This window comes from Gobio gobio (genome assembly GCF_949357685.1).
Source record: "Gobio gobio genome assembly, chromosome: 24".
Lineage (NCBI taxonomy): Eukaryota > Metazoa > Chordata > Actinopteri > Cypriniformes > Gobionidae > Gobio > Gobio gobio.
In genome coordinates this window covers 38,821,047-38,839,519 of record NC_137120.1, presented here as the reverse complement: position 1 = coordinate 38,839,519, position 18,473 = coordinate 38,821,047, and the positions used below count along the sequence as shown (strand labels likewise).

General features: G+C 35.7%; 1 protein-coding gene across 6 annotated transcripts in view; it reads right to left on the bottom strand.

The window, feature by feature from the left end:
* The window catches only part of glsa (glutaminase a), a 47,601-nt gene extending 38,775 nt beyond the window's left edge, over positions 1-8,826 (bottom strand). For 3 of the 6 annotated variants that reach the window (XR_013815801.1, XR_013815802.1, XM_079807545.1), the window contains exon 1: positions 8,540-8,823. Coding sequence is in view for 4 of the 6 variants with exons in the window: in XM_079807545.1 (XP_079663671.1) it covers positions 8,540-8,697 (158 nt within the window). In the remaining 2 variants the exon portion in view is untranslated. Of the gene's footprint in view, positions 1-8,539 lie in introns of all 6 variants that reach the window. The other 3 variants (XM_079807546.1, XM_079807547.1, XM_079807544.1) reach the window with 3 other exon arrangements.
* Positions 8,827-18,473: the final 9,647 nt, after the last annotated feature.

The window sequence follows — 18,473 nt, the reverse complement described above, 5'->3', positions numbered from 1 at the left end:
TGTCTGACACACACACACCGAAACATGCGCATAAGCCGTTCTTTTTTTCGTGTCTTGTTACACACTTGAACCGTCAAATACACACACACAGTTATGTCGAAATGGCTGTCTTGATGAGTATTCATGTAAACACTGTCGGTTATGCTTTAAGTGAAAGATATCAGTTGGGGAAAGAAATTGATTTTACACACTTAAAGCAATATCGTATCGCATATCGAATATCGCATTATTTAACAAGGATATCGCATTTTTTCTTCAATATCGCACAGCACTTCAAAGCTCTAAATATTATCCATCCATCCATCCATCTTCTTCCGCTTTATCCAGGGCCGGGTCGCGGGGGCAGCAGTCTAAGCAGAGATGCCCAGACTTCCCTCTCCCTAGACACTTCCTCCAGCTCTTCCGAGGGGACACCGAGGCGTTCCCAGGCCAGCCGGAAGACATAGTCCCTCCAGCGTGTCCTAGGTCTTCCCCGGGGCCTCCTCCCGGTTGGACATGCCCGAAACACCTTCCCGGGAAGGCGCTCAGGAGGCATCCGGAACAGATGCCCGAGCCACCTCAACTGACCCCTCTCGACGTGGAGGAGCAGCGGCTCTACTCCGAGTTCCTCCCAAGTGACTGAGCTCCTCACCCTATCTCTAAGGGAGCGCCCAGCCACCCTGCGGAGAAAACTCATTTCGGCCGCCTGTATCCGGGATCTTGTCCTTTCGGTCATGACCCAAAGCTCATGACCATAGGTGAGAGTAGGAACGTAGATTGACCGGTAAATCGAGAGCTTCGCCTTACGGCTTAGCTCTTTCTTCACCACAACAGACCGGTACATCGACCGCATTACTGCAGAAGCTGCACCGATCCGTTTGTCAATCTCCCGTTCCATCCTCCCCTCACTCGTGAACAAGACCCCTAGATACTTGAACTCCTCCACTTGGGGCAGGAACTCTCCACCAACCTGAAGTGGGCAAGCCACCCTTTTCCAATTTGAATATTATTTTTAGTGTGATGATTTGTAAAACTAAAAGTTTAAAGGTGCTTGCTATAACCAGTAGGTGGTGGCATAGGAGCACTCATTTGACTTATTAGAAATTTCCACTCCTTAATATATGGAAAAACGTAGGTAGTCACAAAGTCTCATGAAACACTAAAACTATTCTTCAAATTGTGACTGGATTACACAGAAAACAACTAAAGAGTGTTCCTCTTAGTTCAGTGTGATATTATAGTATAGAAGAACAATAGTACATGTAATAAGAGTGGAATATTACAGTTTTCATTATAAAAATGTGTTTTTTGCTCAGCGCTTCACTGTTAAATATCCAATAGACAAACATGTACTATTATTAGTAACTGCACTTATTAACAAAATGCAAAACAATAGTAATTTTATGATTAAATTAACCTTATGATACATTTTCCATCTGTAGAACTTAGTGGCGCTGCACAAATAAAAAAAGTTAAAAAGTTAAAAAAGGATAAAAGTTTTTATTCAGAGTTATACAGGCATTGCAAAACACCTCATGAACAAACAAACAAAATTTGATTATGATTTGATTATGATACCTATAGGCATAATAGGCCAAAGATAAGATAAGATGGCCAAATAAAAATATTTTTATTTTCCTTTTTTTTTTGTGTTATATTGTTATTTTTTTAAGTTATATTGTTAGTTATATTGTGTAAGTTATATTGTGCTTTGTTTGTATAATGTCTGGAATGCTAAAAAATGTTCAGAAAATATTTTTAAATTGTAGTTTTGTAAAACATTTTTTTTTTTTGTAATTTATTTTAAAAGCAAGACAAAAATAGTAAAAAAGATAATGTATGCAATGGTGAAAAAAATTGCAAAATAAATGGAAAACAATAGAAAAAACGCGTTCTGTATTTGGCTTCGGCCAAGTGTTTTATTATTATTAGCTTCGGCCAATCATTTTTATTTCGGTGCATCCCTAGTTTTGAGTTGCAATTGGGCGGATTTTGCTGTGAAAACCTGGCAACCCTGGCTATGTTCATAACCTGGCATGATTTCAATGCAGCAATGGCTTGCAGCGATGCCATCAATGCCAGCATGACACACATACACACACACATACACACACACACACACACACACACACACACACACACACACACACACACACACACACACACACACACACACACACACACTCAGCTGGTGCCATCATGTCAGATTAATCTCAGAAGCTAGTGATTCTGCCGTGAGGTGATTCATTTGATACTCCCGTTAGTGTTCGCACTGCAGGATTTGTGTTAAAACCAACAAAAACAACTAAAAGTAAAATTGGCAATTATTTTAGTACAAACAATCTTTGTTGAATATGAAAATTACAATATATCTGTCACTATACAGTGAGGAAAATAAGTGTTTGAACACCCTGCTATTTTGCAAGTTCTCCCTCTTAGAAATCATGGAGGGTCTGAAATTGTCATCGTAGGTGCATGTCCACTGTGAGAGACATAATCTAAAAAAAAATCCAGAAATCACAATGTATGATTTTTTAACTATTTATTTGTATGATACAGCTGCAAATAAGTATTTGAACACCTGAGAAAATCAATGTTAATATTTGGTACAGTAGCCTTTGTTTGCAATTACAGAGGTCAAACGTTTCCTGTAGTTTTTCACCAGGTTTGCACTGCAGGAGGGATTTTGGCCCACTCCTCCACACAGATCTTCTCTAGATCAGTCAGGTTTCTGGCCTGTCGCTGAAAAACACAGAGTTTGAGCTCCTCCAAAGATTCTCTATTGGGTTTAGGTCTGGAGACTGGCTAGGCCACGCCAGAACCTTGATATGCTTCTTACAGAGCCACTCCTTGGTTATCCTGGCTGTGTGCTTCGGGTCATTGTCATGTTGGAAGACCCAGCCTCGACCCATCTTCAATGCTCTAACTGAGGGAAGGAGGTTGTTCCCCAAAATCTCGCAATACATGGCCCAGTCATCCTCTCCTTAATACAGTGCAGTCGCCCTGTCCCATGTCCAGAAAAACACCCCCACAGCATGATGCTACCACCCCCATGCTTCACAGTAGGGATGGTGTTCTTGGGATGGTACTCATCATTCTTCTTCCTCCAAACACCTTTAGTGGAATTATGACCAAAAAGTTATATTTTGGTCTCATCTGACCACATGACTTTCTCCCATGACTTCTCTGGATCATCCAAATGGTCATTGGCAAACTTAAGACGGGCCTGGACATGTGCTGGTTTAAGCAGGGGAACCTTCCGTGCCATGCATGATTTCAAACCATGACGTCTTAGTGTATTACCAACAGTAACCTTGGAAACGGTGGTCGCAGCTCTTTTCAGGTCATTGACCAGCTCCTCCCGTGTAGTTCTGGGCTGATTTCTCACCTTTCTTAGGATCATTGAGACCCCACGAGGTGAGATCTTGCATGGAGCCCCAGTCTGAGGGAGATTGACAGTCATGTTTAGCTTCTTCCATTTTCTAATGATTGCTCCAGCAGTGGACCTTTTTTCACCAAGCTGCTTGGCAATTTCCCCGTAGCCCTTTCCAGCCTTGTGGAGGTGTACAATTTTGTCTCTAGTGTCTTTGGACAGCTCTTTGGTCTTGGCCATGTTAGTAGTTGGATTCTTACTGATTGTATGGGGTGGACAGGTGTCTTTATGCAGCTAACCACCTCAAACAGGTGCATCTAATTTAGGATAATAAATGGAGTGGAGGTGGACATTTTAAAGGCAGACTAACAGGTCTTTGAGGGTCAGAATTCTAGCTGATAGACAGGTGTTCAAATACTTATTTGCAGCTGTATAATACAAATAAATAGTTAAAAAATCATACATTGTGATTTCTGGATTTTTTTTTTAGATTATGTCTCTCACAGTGGACATGCACCTACGATGACAATTTCAGACCCCTCCATGATTTCTAAGTGGGAGAACTTGCAAAATAGCAGGGTGTTCAAATACTTATTTTCCTCACTGTATCTAATCTAACATTGGCGTATTTTAAAATGATCTGTCGTTTCAACTACAAAATGTATGGTCATATCAGCAAAATTTCTGTGAAGTAAAATAAAATATGATAATTTCTGAACCTGAACACGAGCAAAATCTGTGTGGTGAACTTGTATGCCCTAATTTCACATTTCTTTTGAAATTAGATAAAATTCAGATAAAATAAAATTCAATATCTATATTGTAATTATAAAATTACATTTAAAAAATATTAAATGACTCGTATCATGAAATAAGATTTCGGTCATCCCAACCTGTTCAGAAAAGTGGTTAGTGTTAACATGATTGATAATAATGTGATTGTTGCAAACATCTCAATGTCATAATTTTGGTATCGTGACAACACTATTCTATATAAATAGTATTTGCTGATATTATGTTTTTTTTTTGTTATGTTGGTTTACAAATTTGTACCTTTTTACATTTTTACATCTCTCTTTTAGTTTTACATTTTGTCAAGGGCTTGTTTACATTTATACTTTTTTATTGTACACTACTGAAGGGCAGTGTTGCAAGTTAAATTAAATGTTTTTAAGTAAAATTGTTGAAAATTATTACGATGAATTAGCCGAAAACCGATTAATTATTCGATTAATCGATTACTTATTCGATTAATCGATAAATTGGTCGATTAATCGATAAATTAGTCGATATAAAAATAGTCGTTAGTGGCAGCCCTAATTAAATGTAAAGCGAATATATCAGTATATAAAGTCCCTCTTTGTTTGTTGTCAAAATGAAGCGGCCATTACAGAGCAGAGAACAAGAGCAAAGCCCTGATAACATGCCGGAGAGCATTATATGATGCTTATGAACACAATGAAAGCAAAAGTGATATTATTGAGCGACATTAAAAGGGTATTGGGTTCACTAATTAACTATTGGTGTGTTCAATTGAACCAATCAGCAGGGCTAAAAAAAGACTGGTTGGGGTAACTCAGCATCTATTGCTAATCTACTACACGAAAAATGACTGCAAGTGTTCCAAATCCTAGTGTGCTGACTGCATAGGCAGCATTTTAGGCACCATATGTGTGTGATCCTGTAGAAAAACCTCTTAAATACTTTAACTGGCCCAATCTTATGTGGAAATACCAATACCAGAATGCATTGCAACAAGCTTGGTGGAAAAATACATTCAACATGGTGCGCGATATATAATATACTAATATTTAATACTGTGAGGTATTAGGTATTCAACCTAATTAAAAATGGCTACGCATGCTAACCGCAAACTCTACTCAAATCAATTGTGAATCATATCTCTTGTATGCTATTTATTTTAGTAGTACGCTGTTAGCTTAGCAACATGCTAACAGAAAACTCTACTCAAAGATTTCTCAAAGAGACTCCTGTCTGCTATTTACTTATTTCAGTATGACGGTTAGCTTAGCAAATATGATAACAGCAAACTCTACTAAAAATAAAATTGTGAATTTATATCTTATGTGCTATTTACTTATTTGAGTATTATGCTGTTAGCTTAGCAAACATGCTAACAGCAAACTACTCAAATCAATTGCGAATCATATTTCCTGTCTGCTATTTACTTATTTCAGTTTGACAGTTAGTTTAGCAAACATGCTAACAGCAAACTCCACTAAAAAGGAATTGCGAATTGTATATGTTATGTGCTATTTACTTATTTCAGTAAAATGCTGTTAGCTTAGCAACATGCTATCAACAAACTCTACTCAAATCGTGAATCATATCTCCTGTTTGCCATTTTCTTATTTCAGTATGACAGTGTTAGTTTAGCAAAGATGCTAACAGCAAACTCTACTAAAAAGCAATTGCGAATTTGATATCTTATGTGGTATTTACTTATTTGAGTATTATGCTGTTAGCTTACCAAAATGCTAACAGCAAACTACTTAAATCAATTGTGAGTCATATTTCCTGTCTGCTATTTACTTTACGTTGTTACCTTAGCAAAATGCTAACAGCAAACTCTACTAAAAAGCAATTGCGAATTGTATGTTCTATTTACTTATTTGAGTATTATGCTGTTAGCTTAGCAACATGCTATCAACAAACTCTACTCAATTGTGAATCATATTTTCTGTTTGCCAATTTTCTTATTTCATTATGACAGTGTTAGTCTAGCAAACATGCTAACAGCAAACTCCACTAAAAAGCAATTGCGAATTTTATATCTTATGTGCTAATTACTTATTTCAGTATAATGCTGTTAGCTTAACAACGTGCAATCAACAAACTCAACTCAAATCGTGAATCATATCTACTGTCTGCTATTTACTTATTTGAGTATAATGCTGTTAGCTTAACAACATGCTAACAGCAAACTACTCAAATCAATTGTGAATCATATCTCTTGTATGCTATTTATTTTAGTAGTATGCAGTTAGCTTAGCAAAATGCTAACAGCAAACTCTACTTAAACCAATTATGAATTATATATCTTGTGTGCTATTTATTTATTTCAGTTTTACGCTGTTAGCTTAACAACGCGCTATCAACAAACTCTACTCAAATCATGAATCATATCTCCTGTCTGCTATTTACTTATTTCAGTATGACGGTTAGCTTAACAACATGCTAACAACAAACTCTACTAAAAAAAAACTGTGAATCATATCTCCTGTCTGCTATTTACTTATTTGAGTATTACGTTGTTAGCTTAGCAAACTACTCAAATCAATTGCGAATCAAATTTCTGCTATTTACTTTAAGTTGTTAGCTTAGCAATATGTTAACAGCAAACTCTACTAAAAAGCAATTGCGAATTTTATATCTTATGTGCTATTTACTTATTTCAGTATTGTGCTGTTAGCTTAACAACATGCTAACAGCAAACTCTACTAAAAGGCAATCGCAAATTATACATCTTGTGTGCGATTTACTTATTTGAGTATTATGCGGTTAGCTTAACAACATGCTAACAACAAACTCTACTAAAAAACAACTGTGAATAATATCTCCTGTCTGCTATTTACTTATTTGAGTATTATTCCGTTCGCTTAACAACATGCTAACAGCAAACTACTCAAATCAATTGCGAATCATATTTCCTGTCTGCTATTTACTTATTTCAGTATTACGTTGTTAGCTTAGCAAACATGCTAACAGCAAACTACTCAAATCAATTGCGAATCTTATTTCCTGTCTGCTATTTACTTATTTCAGTATTACGTTGTTAGCTTAGCAAACATGCTAACAGCAAACTACTCAAATCAATTGCAAATCTTATTTCCTGTCTGCTATTTACTTATTTCAGTATTACGTTGCTAGCTTAGCAAACATGCTAAAAGCAAACTGTACAAAAATCGTGAATCATATCTTCTGTCTGCTATTTACTTATTTCAGTATGACGGTTAGTTTAGCAAAATGCTAACAACAAACTCTACTAAAAGGCAATCGCAAATTATAAATCTTGTGTGCGATTTACTTATTTGAGTATTACGCTGTTAGCTTAGCAACATGCTATCAACAAACTCAGAAAACTCTACTTTTCAATAGTGAATTGTATCTCCTGTGTGCTTGTATGACAAATTATTGCGTCCCATGTAGAGCCTTCAGAATCGATTACTAAAAGGCAGCAACATAATATTATATTATAATAACTCATAATATTTTGGAACATGCAATGCATTCTGGCAAAAATGACAGCATTTCCCCAGACAGAAACGTACAGATGTTACAAACTACATGACAGACAGATGGAGAGAAAGGTCAATCTGTCTCTCCAAGGACAAGCACACACCACACATAGCGAAAGAATGATAGTAATGCATACTAAAATGAAAGCATAAGCTACTCTGACACATCTAGTGCATACTGAAAGGTCGGCTGAAGAGAAGTAGATTTAGAGGAAACCCCGGATTCAACACTTCCGAGCTTTGAATGCCTTCATTACAGGAAGAGGAACTGATCTGGCCGTGCAGAAACTAACATTTAACTATTTAAAATAATAATATTGAATGGTACCAAAACAAAAGCCTGAATAATTGCTAGAAGTAAACAGACATTTACTCAACAAAAAAAAAAAAACATTTTCAAAGCTGTCAGTGGGTTTTTAGATATCATGACAGCAAAATATCAGCGATTAATCAAGTCTACCATTAATTTGATATCACATATAATCATATAATTGCTTATTTTTAACATTTAGTGCCCCGATATCAATCACAATGAAAGAATCTAGAATCTTCTACACTATTATCCTGATTTGTAAACATGAAATGATTAAAATGTATCAAAAATCCACCCTTAAAGCCCAACCTTTCCAATTATTCACAGAGGCCCCTGGGAATTTGGCCCCCTATCTTTTGTACAAGCTCTTTCTCTTTGTGCACTCTGTCCTACACATCTTGTAAACCTAAAAACTAGATCTAAAGGTCTAAATATAATACAAAAATCACATATTCCATCATTGTGATCTAGGTCTGGGGGTCATTTGTAGGGATGAGGGCCCCCACAAGAATGAATGGATGGATGGATCAAATCCATGCATATTAAAAGTGAAACCAAAGCTTATATCTGAAGCTTATATGACCATGTTCTATCTGTTTTTCATTGGTTACTCACTTCTCTGTGCTCGCATCTGTCTGTGTGCACAGGGGTCGTGGATATGAAGATGCGCATCCTCCGGCGGTTGTTGCATGATCTGTATTATTTTTCCAAATGCGCCTTAGATTGGGTTTGCAAAACTCCTTTAACGCCCTCGAGAACCTAAACTGTAACATTTCAACTCGACAGGCTAAACAGAGTAATTTCTCACAGTAATATTACAGTATAGTTTATGAGAATATCCGTTATTTTAGATAGTCGTGCCGGTTTCTTCCCTCGTCTTCCTTGCTCGGTGTGTTTTCACCAGAATCGAGGCGCTGCTCACACTCCATTGGTCGCCGTCGCGTCATGGCGAACGCTGATTGGCTCGGGATCCTGTCAATCATCATTATGACGCCCATCATTTCCCTGAGCTCGGTAGAGAGGCTGGCTGTGTGCGTCAAGCGCGATGCGCATGCGCAGTACACACGACATACTGTATGTGGAAATAAAAATAGTATGTCAAACAGTGTGTAACAACGATAACACATATTTTCACCCATTATAATTGTTGGTCAGAGAACCATTATCTCGTTTGAAAGACAATATTAATATTACAGCCGCCAGCTCACAGTGTTCAAAGCTTCTCGACGGATGACTGGACTGCTATTATAAACATTATAATGGCCAAAGCAAACACTGCGAGCTCTCACACTGGAGGTTTAGACGTAAAACCGAAGAATTTGTCCCGACAAAGACGAGCTATTGTTGTAGATATTCTCAAAACCAACACGCGTAGTTGAATGTGGACTTGAAAGCCTCACGAAAGCCTGCTTTGATCCAAAACGTCTGTTTTAATGTACATCAACAAACATCTAATTGATGTAATTCACATTTAACTGATTCCTAACTAAAGAACGACATCGGTCAGAACTATTAATGATCAATAGTTTGTTCTTTTTTTCTCACAGCAAATTAAATTATGTAGGCTATAATAAAGTGTATAATCATGTATTATGGAACATTATTACGAACGCTACAATTAATAATTACACATATTAAGAATGAATCTTTCCAATACCTTAGGCTATTTTGCCACCTTGTGGGCAATTTAAAAATGAACAGACTTATTTTTTTTACTAGAAAATATTGTTTATATAGTCAAATGGAGAACAGTAAGTGATATAGATGGCGCTGCACACCATCATATGACTAGTAAGTCAAAGTCCAAATAACAGTATTTGCTGTCCTAACTTAATTGACATAAGTACCAATGTAGAACATTATATAGAAACTGTGTCTGAACATAACTGTGTAGAACATTATATAGAAACTGTGTCTATTCCTCGTTTAGTGAGGTCAAACATTACATCTACTGTAAGATCTAGGAAAAATCTAATTGTGATTAAACCAGAAAATCTCAATATTAGTGAACAAAACCAATTTTGTACTAACTTAATTGACATAAGTACCAATGTAGAACATTATATAGAAACTGTGTCTATTCCTCGTTTAGTGAGGTCAAACATTAAATCTACTGTAGGATCTAGGAAAAATCTAATTGTGATTAAACCAGAAAATCTCAATATTAGTGAACAAAAACAATTTCTAAAACTAGGTCTTCTAAACATTAGATCGCTCACACCTAAGGCGGTTATTGTAAATGAAATGGTCACAGATAATAGTTTCGATGTACTTTGCCTTACTGAAACCTGGCTTAAGCCAAATGATTATTTCGGTCTAAATGAGTCTACTCCGCCAGGATACTGTTATAAGCATGAGCCCCGTCTGATTGGTCGTGGCGGTGGTGTTGCAACAATATATAGAGATATTCTTAATGTTACCCAGAAAACAGGTCACAGGTTTAATTCATTTGAAGTACTAGTGCTAAATGTCACGCTATTAGATGTAAGAAAGAAATCTGTATTATCTCTAGCCTTAGCTACTGTATATAGACCTCCAGGGCCCTATGCTGCTTTCCTAAAAGAGTTTGCAGACTTTCTCTCAGATCTATTGGTCAACGTCGATAAAGCATTAATTGTTGGAGATTTTAACATACACGTAGATAACACAAATGACGCGTTAGGGGCTGCGTTTACAGATCTATTAAATTCCTTTGGGGTCAAGCAAAACGTCACTGGTCCCACTCATCGTCTTAATCACACACTAGATTTAATTATATCACATGGAACCAACCCAACCAATATAGATATTATACCACAAAGTGATGATGTCACTGACCATTACATGGTAACTTGCATACTGCGTACTGCTGAAATCTGTCATGTTGCGCCACGTTATCGACCAGGCAGAACAATCCTTCCAACCACTATAGATAGATTCTCAAATACCTTACCTGATCTGTCTCAGCTGCTAAGTGAACCCAAACAAACAGATGAACTAGAGGAAATGACTAGCAGTATGAGCACCATTTTCTCTAGTACATTAGAAATTGTAGCACCAATTAGATTAAAAAAGGTTAGAGAGAAAAATAAAGCACCATGGTACAACAGTGCTACACATGTTATCAAGAGAGAAACTCGTAACTTAGAGCGTAAATGGAAACATACTAATTTAGAGGTCTTTAGAATCGCATGGAAAGAAAGTATGTCACGTTATAAAAAGGCCCTAAAAGCAGCCAGGGCTGAGCATCTCCGCAAACTAATAGAAAATAACCAAAATAACCCAAGGTTTTTATTTAACACTGTGGCAAGACTAACAAATAAACAAGCATCGCCTGAACAAAATATTCCGTTACAGTTTAGTAGTAATGATTTTATGAACTTCTTCGCTGACAAAATAGAAAGCATCAGAAACAAAATTGTAAATGTACAATCATTAATGATGTCTTATGATTCAACCGCAATTATCGCCCCTCAAGAACTACTACACCGCTTTACAACCATAGGACAGGAAGAGCTAAATAAACTTATCATTGCATCTAAACCAACAACATGTTTATTAGATCCAATACCCACTAAACTACTGAAAGAGTTGTTACCTGTAGTGGAAGAGCCTCTTCTCAATATTATTAACTCGTCTTTATCTTTAGGTCATGTTCCAAGAATATTCAAGTTGGCAGTCATAAAGCCTCTCATTAAGAAGCCACAATTAGATCATAATAACCTAGCAAATTACAGACCAATATCAAATCTTCCATTCATGTCTAAAATACTAGAAAAAGTTGTGTCCGCTCAATTGTGCTCTTTCTTGCAAGAAAATGATATCTATGAAAAATTTCAATCAGGATTCAGGCCACATCATAGCACAGAAACTGCACTCGTTAAAATCACAAATGATTTACTTCTAGCTTCTGACCAAGGCTGTATCTCAATACTAGTTCTACTTGATCTTAGTGCTGCGTTCGATACTATAGATCATAAAATACTATTAGATCGACTTCAAAATTACACTGGTGTTCAGGGACAGGCATTAAACTGGTTTAGATCGTATTTATCAGACCGCTACCATTTTGTCTGTCTAAATGGGGAAAAATCAAAGATAACATCAGTAGACTATGGGGTGCCGCAAGGATCCGTGCTAGGCCCTCTGCTATTCTCAATATATATGCTGCCACTTGGTAATATTATAAGAAAACATGGAATTAATTTCCACTGTTATGCTGATGACACTCAATTATATATTTCATCACGACCAGATGAAAACGCTAAATTATCTAAACTGACAGCGTGTGTTGATGATATTAAACACTGGATGACGTGTAATTTTCTGCTATTAAATTCAGATAAAACGGAGGTGTTACTTATTGGTCCAAAAAATTGCCCACAAAACCTCTCACAATACAACTTTAACTTGGAAGGATGTCCTGTCGCTTTATCCACTACAGTAAGAGACCTGGGTGTTATATTAGACCGCAACTTATCTTTCGAAAGTCATATTTCATATGTTACAAAAACGGCATTTTTCCACCTTAGAAACATTGCCAAGCTACGTAACATGCTATCTATTTCTGATGCAGAAAAGTTAGTTCATGCATTCATGACCTCGAGACTAGATTACTGTAATGCTTTATTAGCTGGTTGTCCTGCATCATCGATAAACAAACTGCAGTTAGTCCAAAACGCAGCTGCTAGAGTTCTTACTAGGTCAAGAAAATATGATCATATAACACCAATTTTATCATCCCTACACTGGTTACCTATTAAGTTCCGTATCAATTACAAAGTATTGCTACTGACCTATAAAGCCCTAAATGGTTTAGCTCCAGTGTATTTAACTGATCTTTTATCGCCCTACAATCCATCGCGCTCTTTAAGATCACTAAACTCGAGGCTTCTGGTCATTCCTAGGATATCTAAGTCCACTAAAGGAGGGAGGGCTTTTTCACATTTAGCTCCTAAACTCTGGAATAGTCTTCCGGATATTGTTCGAGGTTCAGACACGCTGTCCCAGTTTAAAACTAGATTAAAGACGCATCTCTTTAGCCAAGCATTCACATTATAATTAAGTTTTATACTACAGTTAAATCGCACCAACAGCATTAATATTCTGAACAGCAGCTATGCTAATTATTTCCCATCTGCTTTTCTGTTGTTATCTCGGGACACTAGTCCCGAGGTAACTAGTTCGTCAGCTCCAGTTTGTATCCAGCCTCTCATGGAGACTTCAGATGCCCCGACGCCTGTGATGAGACGACTCGACGCCTGTGAAGAGACGACTCAACGCCAGCGTTGTTATGGCCTAAAATAATACATGATTGATTAACTTATCCTAACATTTTTTCTTTAACATTCTCTTTTCTAACATTTTTCAATGTACATTTATGAAATGCACTTTCTGTGAAGCTGCTTTGAAACAATGTGTATTGTGAAAAGCGCTATACAAATAAATTTGAATTGAATTGAATTGAATATAACACTATACAAAATACTTAGCATACAGTATAATATACTATTAGTATATATATCACACACACACACACACACACACACACACACACACACACACACACAGATATATATATATATATATATATATATATATATATATATATATATATATATATATATATATATATATATATATATATATATATATATATATATATATATATATATATATATATATATATATATATATATATATATATATATATATATATATATATATATATATGATGGAATTTTAAATTAAATATAACAAAATATATGCTTATGTTTTATGTTGTATGTTTCTAAATAATATTCGTATATATTTAAAATATTAAATATTTAAATAATAAAATACAAAAATAAATAATATGTAATAAAAATGTCTTAAAGTATTATATTTTCATAATATAAATATTAGTTTGTGTGTGTGTGTATACACACACACACACACACACACACACACACACACACACACACACACACACGCATGTATATATTTAAGCAAAATTTATATTTTTATATACAATATTTATATATAAGATAAATTATATACAGATATATACAGTATATACATACAAATATTTCTTAAATATATACACATAATAATTACAATAATTAAATAATTACACAGTACACACACATATATTATGTAAACAGCACTAATATATATATATATATATATATATATATATATATATATATATATATATATATATATATATATATATATATATATATTATTTTATTTTTATTATTTAAATGTTTCATATTTTGATTTAAAAATTAACACTTATTTTTTTACTAGAAAATGTTGTTTAGTTAGTCAAATGAAGATCAGTAAGTGATGTAACACTATACACAATAATTAATATATAGTATAATATACTATTAATATATTAATTGTGTGTGTGTGTGTGTGTGTGTGTGTGTGTGTGTGTGTGTGTGTGTGTGTGTGTGTGTGTGTGTGTGTGTGTGTGTGTGTGTGTGTGTGTGTGTGTGTGTGTGTATATATATATATATCACAATCACCAGTAAGAGTGCCCCTGATTACCACCTGAGGGCACTCCACCCCGGACTTGTCACTTCATCATAAACTACATTACCCATAATCCTTTGCCCGGACTCATCTTCACTCATTGTTTGCACCTGTGTCACATTACCCCATTACCCCAGCCTATATAAACCATGGCTGCGTCCCAATTCGCCTACTTATACTACGTCCTAAAAGTATGTACTCTTTTTGTGAAGAAAAAGTACATACTTTTGAGTGTGTAGCAGAAGAGTATGCAAGCTTTGGGACACACTACTTCGTCATCTTTAACGGACTCTGTTACGTGCGTCCCGTCACCGTTTAAAATGTCAATCATCGTCACAGTTCAAATCCCCCACTTTAAATTTAATTTCCTACCGTATCGGAGAGAAATGTAGTCGCTCGTTGATCTGCCTTTCGTGGGTCTTTAGACTCCTCTCATGTGTTTGCAAAGTTAATGGCCAAACGTATCATTACAAAAGTTCTCAATGCTGCTGCAGGTGAAATATAATGTGGATAATATTGAATAAATATCTTTTCGTCCGGTTAAATACTGATAATTGATCACTCAAACCACTTTATCTAATCCTCTCCACTTAACCGTCAGACTCGCGTAACCGTCATGTTTGTAGTTTTTTAAACACTTTTTATCCGCGTTTGTAGTTCTAATCGAATCCTCGTCCATCTCGCAATGGGTTGTGGGCAATATCAGCCGTTAGAGTGCGCATCGATCTGCACTTCGGATTCTGACCGGAAATAGTAGACCATCCGGGAATCTTTGGAATACTTTTTTCAACATACTAAGATTTGGGACATACTAATTCTTTTTTCGAATACTACTTAGTACGGATAGTATGCGAATTGGGACGCAGCACATGTTCACTCTGTCAATCATTGCTAAGTCTTGTCTGTTGTATATACATTTCTGAGCGTTTCCCTGGTTTCATGTCTCTGGTTTTTGGATTTCTTGCCTGTCTCTCCTGCCTTGTTTGCCTGTGTGGACTGCTTGCCTGTGTATGACCCTTTGCCTGTACTTTTGACTACGAGTGTGGATTACCCTCTGAATAAAGCTGCGTTTGGATCCTCAACCTTTGTCTCGGAGCAGTACGTTACAATATATATATATATATATATATATATATATATATATATACAAACACACACACACACAAACTAATATTGAAATAATAAAAATATAATATTTTAAGAAATTTTTATTATATATTATTCATTTATTAAATATTTACATGGAGTTTGTATTTATATATACTGTACATAATAATTACACACACCGTACACATATATTATGAAAACAGCACTAATATATATAGAACTAATATATATATATATATATATATATATATATATATATATATATATATATATATATATATATATATATATATATTTTTTTTTTTTTTTTTTGTATTATTTAAATGTTTCATATTTTGATTTAAAAATTAACACTTATTTTTTTACTAGAAAATGTTGTTTAGTTAGTCAAATGAAGATCAGTAAGTGATATAACACTATACACAATAATTCATATATAGTATAATATACTATTAATATATTAATAGTGTGTGTATGTATGTATGTATGTATGTATGTATGTATGTATGTATGTATGTATGTATGTATGTATGTATGTATGTATGTATATATACAAACACACACACACAAACTAATATTTAAATAATAAAAATATAATATTTTAAGAAATTTGTATTATATATTATTCATTTATTTCTTAAATATTTACATGGAGTTTGTATTTATGTCTGTTTTTGTTTTTATATTATATTGCCTTTTATTTTAATGCACAAGACAACTCAAATGGATATTTACAGTGAGACGTGTTTCCTCCATCCCACTGAGACGAGCAGATCTACATGGCCTTTAGCACAGTGAGAGATCAGGAAACACACCTTCATGTATGAGAGGCGTCATGGGAAATCCTGCACTGCCCAACCAAAATAAACCTTCAGAGCTGATATACTGCACTGCTTAGCCTACCGCTAATCCTGAACCAAAAGCCCTAAACGAGTGCACCTAACCCTATCCCACTTTTCTTTTTCCACCCTATCCCACTTACATCAAGACAAAAGCCTTTGCTGTGAGCCACAGAGCTGTTCGACATGTTTCCGCCCACATCCAGGCTCCGCCCACACATCTGGGTCACCACAGTGATCTAACCACTCGCGCGCAGAGATCCTGTCGGTGCTAGTGACGTCTCCTGAGGAACACCCGAGCCGGGCTTCTTCAGATCTGCTCAACACATTGTGTGTCTGTATAAAGCGTGGGTGCACTTTTAGCATTAACGTATGTGTGTGACATAAACAGAACAGGAAGCTGCTTGGATCAGCTCGATTTAGGCTATGAACCGCTTCCAGATTATGAGCCGTGTTTTTCAGACCGCCTCTATAAATAAACTGTTTTTAAGTTCTTAGCTTGCTTATATAAAGTTTAATGGTAAGTCACTGTGAAATCAAAATGGGAAATTCTTATTTTTTTATTGGATATGCAACATTTATTATAAATTGACCATTTCAAATCCATTTCAAATGCAAAACCACAACCGTCCAAACAATTCCCGATGGTCAAAATCAAGCCCCGCCCCACATTTTTTCTTGTTCGTTAACTCACAATAGGGAAGAAAAGACATTAGATATTATGGGCCATATTTTAACGCACATGGGTGCACTTGGGGCGTGTCCGTATCCCCTTTTGCTAGTTTAAAGGGTTAGTTCACCCAAAAATGAAAGTTCTGTCATTAATGACTTCCCCTCATGTCGTTGGACACCCGTCAGACCTCCGTTCATCTTCGGAACACAAATGAAGATATTTTAGTTGAAATCTGATGGCTCTGAAAGGCCTCCATTGGCTCAATGCACTTTACACTCTCAAGACCCTTAAAAGGCACTAAAGACGTTGTTACAAAGTCCATCTCACTACAGTGGTTCTACAATAACTTTATGAATCGGCGAGAATAGTTTTTGTGCGCAAAAAACCCCTAAATAACGACTTATATAGTGATGACGATTTCAAAACACGGCATCATGAAGCTTCGAAGCGTTATGAATTAGTGAGTCGAATGATGATTCGGATCGCGTGTCAAACCAACAAACTGCCGAAATTTGGCGATTCAAACTGCTGAATCGACTCACTGATTCATAACGCTTCGAAGCTTCATGATGCCGTGTTTTGAAATCGTCATCACTATATAAGTCGTTATTTAGGTTTATTTTACACACAAAAACTATTCTCGCCGATTCATAAAGTTATTGTAGAGCCACTGTAGTGAGATGGACTTTGTAACGACGTCTTTAGTGCCTTTTAAGGGTCTTGAGAGTGTAAAGTGCATTGTGCCAATGGAGGCCTTTCAGAGCCATCAGATTTACACTAAAATATCTTCATTTCTGTTCTGAAGATGAACGGAGGTCTGACGAGTGTCGAACGACATGAGGGTAAGTAATTAATGACAGAATTTACATTTTTGGGTGAACTAACCCTTTAACGACGGTCCAAAAGTGTTGTCCCTCATCTCTTGAATGAGTCATGGGTGTGTTTTTGGCGTAACATGCAATAAACCAATCAGAGTCTCATCTCCATTTCCCTTTAAAAGCCAGTTGCGCTCGCACCATGGCGGATTCGCTATTTACATTGCGGAATTTGTGAAAAAGAGAGGAAAGAGAGAGGAAAGTTCGAAAATAGCAAAAGTAGCCTCAAAATAGCTACGCAAAAAAACAAACTGCCGTCGCATTGCACCTGGTGTATGATATATCTAAATAGTATATCTAAAATTAAATATAAATGTATTGATATTTTGTACTTACATTTTGGTGATGGAAGGAAAAATTATATTTCAATGATTTTGCCTTTGCTTGCATAACATTTGTGTTAAAGCAATAAAATCGGCATTAGTTTGCAAAACCTTTGCATTCTCTCGCCAAAGTATTAAAATATAGTTTCCTCGCAAAAAATTGTGAGAAAATGCTAATTTTATCACAGGAACGCAGATGTTTTGCAAAAAATAAAAAATATTTGTTAT